Below are 10,823 nucleotides of genomic sequence, written 5' to 3'. Positions count from 1 at the left end.
CAATGCAGGGTTCTATCCAGCCATCCAAACCATCCTCATTCTTCAAGCCAGAAACACAGCCAGAAGAGTGCAAAGTTATTTACATCCAATGGGACCAACAGGAAGACTCGTACGAGAGACCTTTGTGCATTCTTTTAAATACATTTAAATACGCCCCACAGAATGGCTATTCATCTATTATGCTGGAACTTTAAAGTGGAAGACAAGGGGTCTTTCACTGTATCAATCCTCTGGAAGAGCTTCTGGTTGCACACAGCTCATACTCAAGTCAGTCCTGCACACATGCATATACATGACCCAACGGCGCAACAGTATGTGCAAACATGAGCTACATGCCAGCCAACCCACTCACACTAGCGTGCATAACCCATAGCCCGCGGTCAAGACCGATCATCATCCCACATTGTTTGTCTCCTTGAAGAAGTCTCAAAGCTCCAAAGCACTTGTTTTGTGTTGGAAAAGGAAAAAAAGCCCCATACCCCTCTCCCCTTTACCCTCTGAGAGCAAAGCCGACAAACATAAATTCATCATGAGGCACGGAGAAGGGGAGGGGCCCCATGAGGGCCCTGGGCTGAACAGTCTGTTTGAAGGGGAGGAATCGCGGCTGATCTCCTTCCCTCGGGTGCCTCAGATGGTGCTCTGCCAGTCTCCACTGACCATGGGGAACGGGACACTATAAATAGCCGCGTCCAGTTTCGCGCGGAAGCGGAAAGGACAGAGGCACTACTGCTCTTTGTAGACTCTTCAGTTAGTCTCCGCCGAGCCTCTCTCAGGACCCTCTCTACCACCCTAATGTAGGGAGGGTGGTCTTTGTTCAACTCTTTGTGTTTTGTCAACTTTTCTAGCTGCCCCTAAGTGAAGGAGTGAGTAGAACCCTGGAAATAGAACAATTCCCGGGTCATCGTAAGGAAAGAATCATGCATGGAACCTTCTAAAAGACTCCATTAAACGGATTCCAGACGGGACCGTTTTTGCGAGAGTGGGCCATTCACAAGCGCAGAGGGAGAATCTTGAAAGTGGGGTAAATATTGGTACACTGGTTTAGTTTGGAGAGAAAGAGAGAGAACACAGCCTGGAGAAGAAGAACACCTGAGAGAGTTCTCCCGCGAGAGATGTGCTATGGAGAGGCTGCTGTTGCTCATTTGCTGATTGGTGAGGCTCTCTGAAGAGCCGGCGAGTCTGCCAAGCACACTTATCTTCCAGACACACACGCACACACACACGCACACACACACATGGAGTAAAAGCCCACTGCTTGTAACATGGAGAGAAGAGCTAGCACTGTGTTTTTTCTTCACTCTCTCTGATGAATAATAAATGTATACAACTCTCTCTGAATTGTGATTAATAATTTATGGATGACAACGCTCCCTAGATGAGGAACAGCTTTACCACTGTGTGGAGAGAGCATAGTCTCTCTCTCTCTCTCTATGGGAAACGCTTTCTGTGTGAAGATGGGGTAACATATCTCCGCTCAAACCAATTGGGTTGATGAGTGATAAACATTTGGGGTAAACTTTGTGATAGTGTGTGTGTGTGTGTGTGTTTGGAGTCAGTGTGTGCGTGTACACGTGCCTTTTGAAACATACATAAAAGTTAGTTGGTTTGAAGGCTTATCATTACAATGAGTAATGATGGAACATGACAGATGCTGAGCCTGTGCTCTCGACACACTATCCAAAATTTCAGCTCTACTTTGCCCTGAGCAGACTACCCTCTGCAGCTCACATGTGTACACACATGTACACACACAAAGGCAGCCGTGCGTGCGCAGACACGTACACCTACACACACACACACATCAAGGTCAGGATGTGAATGGAGCAATGAGATGGGGTAGTCATGACTCAGGCACTTACTTGGAGTCAGAATGTCACAGGGAGACCTCATTGGTTCGAGTTCCCCTTAAAAGCCCTCTTGATCCATCTAGACACCGGAGGGGGGAAAGAGCAGCTAAGCTTATGGGTGTTTGGAATCAATTTTGTGGCCAGATTTTTGTCAGGGTTTTTGACTCAAATGGAAAACAAACGACCAGCCTCTAGCCTTCCTTTAGCGAAACAGGCCTGCATGAGACAGCCTCGTATGACTTTTTTTAAACTTAAGGACATCGACTGGATTTAAGCATATTACAGTAAATAGGTTACATGGCTGAGATCTTAAAATGTTTAATGTTTCCCTACACAACATACACACAACATCCCTCTCAGCCGTGTCTTCGTTGTTATTCCACCCCAGGCTTCGCGGCTCATCCGCCGCACATCAAACAGAGCTCTCCATAAAAGCCTCTGGGACGACGCTGTTGGGAAAAAAACAACCGCACGCATCGGCGTTAATATTTGATCAAAGGTATTGTAAGTGATGTTATCGCTCCTCTCAGATGGCTAACGTGTCATAATTGTGAGGGCTCGTGATCCGTACCGTTTCCCCTCAGTGAAATCAGACGGCGAGGTCGCCATCTCCATGCTACGCAAGTGTCATTAGACACACAGCTAAACAGAACAGAACAGAGAAAGAAAGAGGCCCGAAGAATGATAGGATATTTGCTGATGGATACTGTAGGCCTACTCGCATTGCGTTATGACGAAAAAGGAATGACTATACTGTAGGCCCACACAAGTGCACTAAGATAAGGCTGAACTAAGTATAAGTACATACAGGCTAAATCAGTTGAATCTAGGAGTTACCTCCAACTACCGTAATGTTTGACATAATTGCCTCGACGACCACTCTAATAAAGTTATGTCAGGTCAAGTTGTTCTATGTTCATCTCTGCATGTAGACCTGCAAGAGGATATTGATCAGAGCTAGAAAAGTAAGTAGTAGACAGGTAGCGCGTTGTAAATAATGTGAAAGGCCTGCATCGTTTGTCTCTGGGATGTTATTTTACTGAGCAAGGTGTCCTTATCGTTTCAAACATAAATCATATTTGTGTCATTTGCTGTCCACTAGAGGGGGCATGATTCATTCTCAACGGGGAATGATGTCTTTTCTTCAGAACATCTTGTCCCCTTGACCGTGATGCACCGGGTTGTTGACTGGTGGCTGAGTCTGAGACCAAGATTAAAACACTGCAGCTGGATATGTGGCGGCAGAAAGTTATTTGTATCTTCAAGAGCTAAAGCGTATGAGTATGATAAAAGCCTGCAATCATCTGTAAATTGCTCAGACAGATGCTAGAAATAAAAAGTAAAATGTACAGAAATGTGTAGTTTATTCACTAATTCTATTACAAAGGTAAGTACAAACAGGGCAGATGAAAACACTGGACACAATCAAATAATTCAAAAATGTACAACACAAACATAAACAAAAATGCTTAAAAATAAACTGCTCCCTTTAGCTTTTGACTTTTGATAATCAGTCCCAAACCACATACAGGCAGCCGTTTATGCCCAAAGTGGCAACAGTATGCTACATAATCTCAGTAAGCAGTCTTTTCAGAAGAACAATAATGTCAGGTCTTGTCCATCAAAATAAGAATTGGGAAGAGAGGTTTATGCTTTTTGTTTTCACTCTGAGGGTGAAATATCAGGTTCTAGAATATTTCTGCAAAAAGTCTGCAATTCTATCTAGAATCGAAGGGGATCAGGTCTTACAACTGCTTTGTATGAGTGGTTCACCTACTGTATAACTACAGTAGAATTGTAGGAGGCAGAATTCAAATTAGAATTAGAATTATATTCATGTGATCTTATATTATATCTGTTTATAGTGTCAATAAATGTTTGTGCTTTGTGAAGATGGAGAAGGATACCAAATTAACTACTCAGTAGAATTAAGTATGTTAGGGTATCCCGTGTAGAGATTTGACCATTTTAGACCTCTCAGTGTCCACTCCAAATACCATAACCATTTATTTCCCAGGGTAGGCCCACATATACGTATACTCATTCGAGAAACACCAGAATCTCCAGATTGTCCAGTTCTGAATATCCAGTTCTGATGCATATTTAAGTCCATTTTGTAGATGAAAATAAGAGGGTTCAGGTCAGGAATATAGATGGAAGTGCATATTAGATGTCAGAGTCAACTCTCAAAGCGCTGTAGTCCATCTGAGGGGGGCTGGTCTGGGGCTTCAGTGTCAGAGATGAAGGCGAGGCCTCGGGGGGTGGTGTAGGAGGTCGGGGAGCAGAGCAGGGCGGAGGGCGACTGCTGGAGTTGCCGTTCCAGTGAGTGGTATGCCGGGGAGAGTGAGCGGTCGCCCCCACCGCCCTGAGGGTGCGACTGGAGCGGCGATCCGGAGGTCCGGGGCGCCCGCGAGAGGGATGAGGTGGACGAGCAGGAGTTGCGGGGGGTGCGCGACAGCGAGGACGTGGAGGAGCAGGAGATGCGCTGCGGCGCCGCCGCCGCACGGGACAGCGACGACGTGGACGAGCTGGACAGGCCCATGCGGCTGCCGTAGCCGTACGCCGCGCTGCTCATCAGGAACTCCCGCGAGCCGTACGCCGGCGGAGTCGGACCGCGTGACGGCGGGCCTCGGAGGCCCTCCAGCGGAAGGCTGCGGCGGCTCGGCGTGTCGTACACCCCGGTGTCGGGGGTGGCGTAGCCCGGCGCGGCGGCGGGGCTGGTGGGGCCGGCGTGGGGCAGCTGCACGAGCCTCTCCCGCTCCTCCAGCTCGCGTCGCTCCTGAATGGACGCCATGATGGCCTTGGACAGGTTGTCGTAGCGAACGGGCGAGGGCTCGCGTTGCTGTGGCGACTGGCGGCTCACGCCCATGAAGACGGGGCTGCGCGTGTGCGGCGAGTGCCGCTGGATCTCAGACGCCCGGGACAGGCCCAGGCTCAGGCTCAGGCCCCCAGAGTCCAGGGGGAGGTAGGGCACCTGGAAGCCCAGCAGGGGAAGCCCTCGTTGAGAGCCGTTGATCTCCCCAGGGGCGCCCAGCAGGCTGTCGTAGGAGAGGCTGCTGCCGCGGCTGGTCAGCGCGCTCGGGGAGAGGCGAAGGCTCTGCGAGGCGGACGACGCGGGGCCCAAGGAGGTCAGACCCTCGGAGGTCTGCGAGGAGAGCGAGGGCCGGTCGCGGTAGCGGTGGGCGTGCTTGAGGCTGAGCGAGCGTGAGTTGAGGGTGAGGGAGTTCAGGGGCAGCGTGCTGGACGGGAAGCCCAAGTTGGGGTCAGAAGAGAAGTCCTGAGGCCGCACGCCAGTCTGCGTCATCGACTCCATAGTCTAAGAGATGGGGGGAAATAACTTTAAATCAGAGGACTAAGCATTTCACTACATATTGTACTGTTGTATAAATGTATGTGACAAATGGATAACTCAAACTTAAAGCATGTGGTGATGTAGTTACATTCCTCTAGATTTCCTGAGTTACAAGACAACTCTAACCTGCCGGACTTCTTCCCTGGAGGAGAGGGGGCCGAGCTTGGAGAGGTGGTTCAGGGAGGGCCGCAGTGTCCCTGTGGGCTGGGCGGAGGGGAAGGAGGACCTGCTATGCAAGAGGCTCTCTGAAAACAAAACAACACAACAACACAACAACACAACAAAAACAAAGAGTCAATGACCCAACGTCACACATTAATTGAGAATATACGCTGCAAATGAATACATACAAGGCATACATATACACACATATACTGTAGATATGTTTATACACAATTCATATCTATATTTGGCAATAATATATAAATGCATGCAGCTATTCGCTGTACAGCGCGTGTGCTATGCTAAGTATGCTAAATAAAGCATGAACATACAGTATGAACATAGCTGTTACAAATATTGCAGTCATTTTCTGCGTGGTCCCTTCTGTCCACTTACCTTCCAAGGCAGCCAAGTGGTTCCTCAGGAGGACAGGGTCAGGTTTGGGTGGCAGGGGAGGAGGGGTGTTGAGCCGCTTGCTATCTGGCGCATCCACTCCTTCGACAGCCTGCAGCGCGAGGAAGGAGAGATCACAACATGTCAAATGAACCGTAGGAACGTGTTCCTTCTCTGACATGAGAAGAAGGGACGTAGGAAAGGCAGAGTTATCTTGTAGCAGACAAAAACCCATTTCACTGGCATCATGTGAAAGGACATCTGTGGCCTATGAGGATTCGTCCATTATTTTTTTTGCATTACCAGTACATTACATTATACATAACATTATGTTATTGCCAATTTTTATGGGAAAGACAATAATAAAAAAATAATACAATTTATAATAAGCATAGAAGGATACCTTATTTGGAAGGATATTAGTTTGGATTCCATTGTCCCTAATTTTAACAGGAGTTTCTCTGTCACTTTCTGGCCTTTTGAAAGGTGGCTGGATTCTAATAGGCGTCTTCTTCCTCCGCTTCCCGATGTACCTATGGACAAATCAAAAGAATTCTGATTCGAACATGACTGAAATGTCAAGAAAATATTTCCCACTCACTATAAAGTGCACGATTTCAAACACAGGAGAGTGAAATACCAACTGTTTCTGCAGCTCTATTCACCTTGGGCTCAGGGGACTACATAGAACAGATTCCACATTGCCAAAGCAACCTTTGGTGAAAGGGTTCACTCCTTCCTGGAATTTCCCCGTCACCTGCAGAGAGACAGAGGCATGCTAACGAGTTAACATCTTTGTCTGTGTCGGGACTTCACTGCTACGGTGCGGCAGAGTGTGTCCCCTGCTCTGTGAGAGAGTGACCTGAACAGTGGTAGTCTGACCTGCTCGTTTGTCGTCCGCCCTCTGGCTACCAGGACCAGGTGGAAGCAGGCCAGCCCCAGGACTGGCAGAAAGAACAGCCCCGAGATGCTCATAACAACCACACTAAAGTATACAGTGAAGGGTCCTTACATTGGATATCACAATTATAATATTATTGACAAAACAAATCATCCAAAAACTTGGCACAAATTGCAACAAAAAAAAAGAAGATGAAGGGTTGGTTACCAACAAATGATAATTTTGCATGGCAGCACAAATAAAAGTACTTATTTCACTGTAGTACTTCTAAATCTGTAAACCAACACTAGCATGTAGCATTTTATTCTACCAATTACCAGACAAGCATGACAAGCATAATGCAGCCAATATATCACACACAGTGGGGTGGCTCTACAAGTGTCGGCTGTGATGTCTGATTTTCCCCCAGAGACATCAGTTGGCGTGATCAGGAGCAGTGTTAACATGTTATTGATCACGATGTGTTTTGGCTACTGGGATGAAACCTTGAACTAGACAACCCATATTCAGCCCTTCTGGCAGAGAGATGCCTTGCATGTCTTCCTCTTACAGGGGAGTTAAAAAGAGCGCATTAGTGAAGTGAAAATGGTATTAATATTGTCTGGATTAGATCGTATAGATTTTATTACTGAATTAGGCAGGCTACATAATGGATTACATTGTTTAAATTGACACAGTAATCTGGTGGAGGAGTCAGTGTGGTTGTCAAGGATACGTGATGGAAGCTTCCAGAGCCCACAGGTCCTCCAGATGTTCCAACACATACAGAAGCCCAAAGCCGAAAACGTCCAACATGTGGACACTAAGGGTCAGCAGGAAGAGGAAGAAGTAGCGGTAGTTCCTTTTCCCAATGCAGTTGTTGACCCATGGACAGTGGTGGTCAAAATCCTGCAGAGCAATATGAACATATAATAAATACATGAGCATATTATCCAATAGAGCTGAAAGATGAATCCATTTTTAATTAAAATGGCAATTTGAACTAATGAAATGAGCAAATTGCGAAGACTGCAATTAACTGTGCAGCACCATAGGCAGCAGTACAATGAATGTACAGCAAAACAGCCAAGCAGAAGTAGTGCTGGCCTAGCCCAAGAAAGAATATTTATTTCAGAGTCATTTTAAATGCATAGTATATTGAATATTGAGCTAAACTTGACCTTCAAAAATTATATTTTGAATCAAATGGCAATTGCAATATCTGTCAGAAAAGTCGCAAATAGATATGTTCAACAAATCGTTCAGCCCTGATATGCAGAGAAGCAAAGTGCTGTTTGGGCTAAAGAGAGAACATGGAATGCTTTTATGATTATGAATCCATACTTAGGATGACACATATAGTTTTTTTTGAGTAAATGCTGATTGGATGAAATTCCCCATAAAGCTTAATGGGTTTTGTGGTAGTGGGAAAGCCTGGACGTCATGACACGGATGTCACATCTTCAGAAAAGGGAACAGGAACAGAGAAAAGAGGATTAACCTGATTAATGCCATCTCTCCCTGTCTATCTATCTTTCTTTTCTCTCTCTTTCTCTCTCTTCTTTCTCTCTATTTACCTCTCTTTTTTCTCTCTCTCTATTTACCTCTCTTTTCTCTATCTTTCTCTTTTCTCTCTCTCTTTCTCTCTCTGCCTCTACTTCTCTCTCCCCCTCTCTCTCCCTCTCTCCCTCTCTCTCTCTCTCTCTCTCTCTCTTTCTCTCCCTCTTTGTCCTTTATCCTTCATCCTCAGAAGTGTTATCCACATGCTAACATTCTGACTGCACGCACAGAGGCTGAACCGATGTCACACAGGCGCACACACACATACACAAACACACAAAAGCATGTACACAAATGCTATGTTATGTTCATAGACATAATAGACATCATTTACACACATGCCCACCAGCGTCTGTGCGCAAATTCTGTCTGTCACACAGTCATGCACACACATACACTTTCTCATTACGATATCATTACGACACATACACTTTCTCATTACAATATCATTCACAATACAACATAAAGACCTCTGGACAAATCATTACTAATACACACACACACACACACACATACACAAGCTGCGACTTTTACTTCACATACACACACACACACACACACACACACACACACACACACACACACACAAACACAAACGTGGCTGCACACACAGCAGTGGGGGCAGCGGGATGACAAGTGTAAGGATTTACACCACTTCATGTGAACACACACACACACACACACACACACACACACACACACACACACACACACGCACACACTAACCTCTACGCAGTGGTCGCACACACTGCAGTGTGAACAGCGCGGCGGTCTGTAGAAGTGACAGGAAGTGCACCACTTCATGCGCACCTGCACGCCCCGCACCTCCACGTTCTTGTACAGGGGCGCCCGAAAGTCGTCGTCCTTATCCTCATCCTCACTGGCTGAAATCACACCACCAAACTCAGCTAAACATCCTCTTAAAAATAAGCACTGGGGATGAAAGCACCCATACTTGGGGTCCCCCCCCCAAAAAAAAACCCTACCCCACCCACCCGTGCCCTCTTTTAGGATTAGGGTCAACTGTCATTGTGAGTTCTTCTAATGAGTGAAAGTGTTAAATAACATCTATTTAAAGCACATAAACATTGGGGCTAGCTCAGACTTATTTGGCATCTGGTATGAAAGTCTGTGCCTGTCAGAATACATTACTGTCAGTCCTTTGGAAAGGACGAAATGTTCGCACAATCTTCACTGTTTCATTCTTTCAACTTTTTCAGTAATACATTTTTTAAGGCTACAGCAGTTGGTGGTAGAGATCATGCAAACGTTGCCTCACCTCTCGGCAGTACACCAGGGTCCATGAACGTTGCCATGCTGAAGTTGGCCAACACGAAAAAGAACACGACACCAGTGCATATTGGCGCTGCCAGGCAGATCCGCTCCGCCAACCAAGGGCCCCTGTGTCAGCAACAGAGAGCAGTCAATCAACTGGATGCAGCGCTAAGCACAGCAGACTGATCTTTCTGCATGCTCTACTTAGCCACAGCACGGCACTCTAATTGGTCCCCTTAAAACAACACCATGGATGAGTTTATGTTTATGCCCTTTGGCATCAATATTCAACACCATTTAGCGCTAGTTCGTCAAAAAACGACTAAATGGGTCATGATACTACCCGATCGACATAGTGGCTACATAGTGGAATATCAGGCGTTCCAGGACTGCATTGGCAATGTCAGAGTCAGAGACTTCATGTCTAGCATCAGATTTAGTTAGCTTAGTTTAGTTTATTTAGAAGCCTTTATTTTCAGGTAAAATAACTGCATTGTGTTAGTTTAAATGGATAAAATAATAAACAAATAATTCATATTCATTTTTAGACAGTAATGCCTACTGTCACTATTGCTGTTTTGCCAATTTGGCAGTGAGTGATTTAAAGAAGTACTGTCTGTTACAAATCACTCAGAAGAAACTTCTTGACCCAGTGAATGAATTACAGTTCACCGACATGAAAGTGTCTGAACGATGGAGTGGGTCAATATCCCAAGAAGCTTGCCCCCACCCTCAGTCCCTGTGAGTGTATGGGGTGCATATGTTGGAATAAATTGTGGTGCACCTCCCCCTCACCCACCCACACACACACACACACACACACACACACACACACACACACACACACACCCTGAAATAAGAGTGTAAAAAATTACATCTGCTCTCGTTTACAGTACGGGACTACTATCACAAATAGGTTTCCATATTTTTTATGAGGTAGAATAACCTGACCCACAACAGTTGCTTGCATGCAAATGGGCCACACTTTTTAACCCAGAGGTCTGAAAACACTGCGATCTCAACCTGCTAACAATAATAATCTATAATCTCCCACAAATCCATGAATGCAAATATATGTTTTGTTTACATTTAGACGTTTCTACAAATCCCTCTCCTCTGGAAAAAAAAGCTTTGATCATCAATCCATGTCTCCCCCTCAAATCCACAAAACCCTGGAATATTGTTGATCCACCGATCCACCCCTAACATAAACACTGTCCCATTACCCTTGGGTTAAATGGTCATCCTCTGGAGCAAGACAAGAAGTGGATTAGAACCACTCCATCTGTGCAAACCACCTTCCATCACTTAAAACGATAACTGCTATCACAGAAGAATAGAACTAATACACCAC

The 10,823-nt window shown here is 45.9% G+C and overlaps 1 protein-coding gene across 1 annotated transcript in view; it reads right to left on the bottom strand.

Annotated features, from left to right (window-relative positions):
* Positions 1 to 4,026: 4,026 nt before the first annotated feature.
* Positions 4,027 to 10,823, bottom strand: part of zdhhc8a (zDHHC palmitoyltransferase 8a) — an 18,830-nt gene continuing 12,033 nt past the window's right edge. Inside the window, exons 2-10 of the mRNA XM_076302454.1 lie at positions 9,474 to 9,595; positions 8,921 to 9,078; positions 7,371 to 7,543; positions 6,637 to 6,739; positions 6,420 to 6,511; positions 6,158 to 6,287; positions 5,758 to 5,866; positions 5,326 to 5,444; positions 4,027 to 5,163 (exon numbers count right to left, since the gene is read on the bottom strand). Of these exons, the coding sequence (XP_076158569.1) occupies positions 4,027 to 5,163; positions 5,326 to 5,444; positions 5,758 to 5,866; positions 6,158 to 6,287; positions 6,420 to 6,511; positions 6,637 to 6,739; positions 7,371 to 7,543; positions 8,921 to 9,078; positions 9,474 to 9,595 (2,143 nt within the window). The remainder of the gene's footprint in view (positions 5,164 to 5,325; positions 5,445 to 5,757; positions 5,867 to 6,157; positions 6,288 to 6,419; positions 6,512 to 6,636; positions 6,740 to 7,370; positions 7,544 to 8,920; positions 9,079 to 9,473; positions 9,596 to 10,823) is intronic.

This window comes from Alosa pseudoharengus, unplaced genomic scaffold (genome assembly GCF_046254945.1).
Source record: "Alosa pseudoharengus isolate Yale_2024_CS ecotype anadromous, Long Island Sound unplaced genomic scaffold, YU_APseudo_1.1 YU_APseudo_1.1_scf_24, whole genome shotgun sequence".
NCBI classification, from domain to species: domain Eukaryota; kingdom Metazoa; phylum Chordata; class Actinopteri; order Clupeiformes; family Clupeidae; genus Alosa; species Alosa pseudoharengus.
This window is presented reverse-complemented; position numbering and strand designations above follow the sequence as displayed.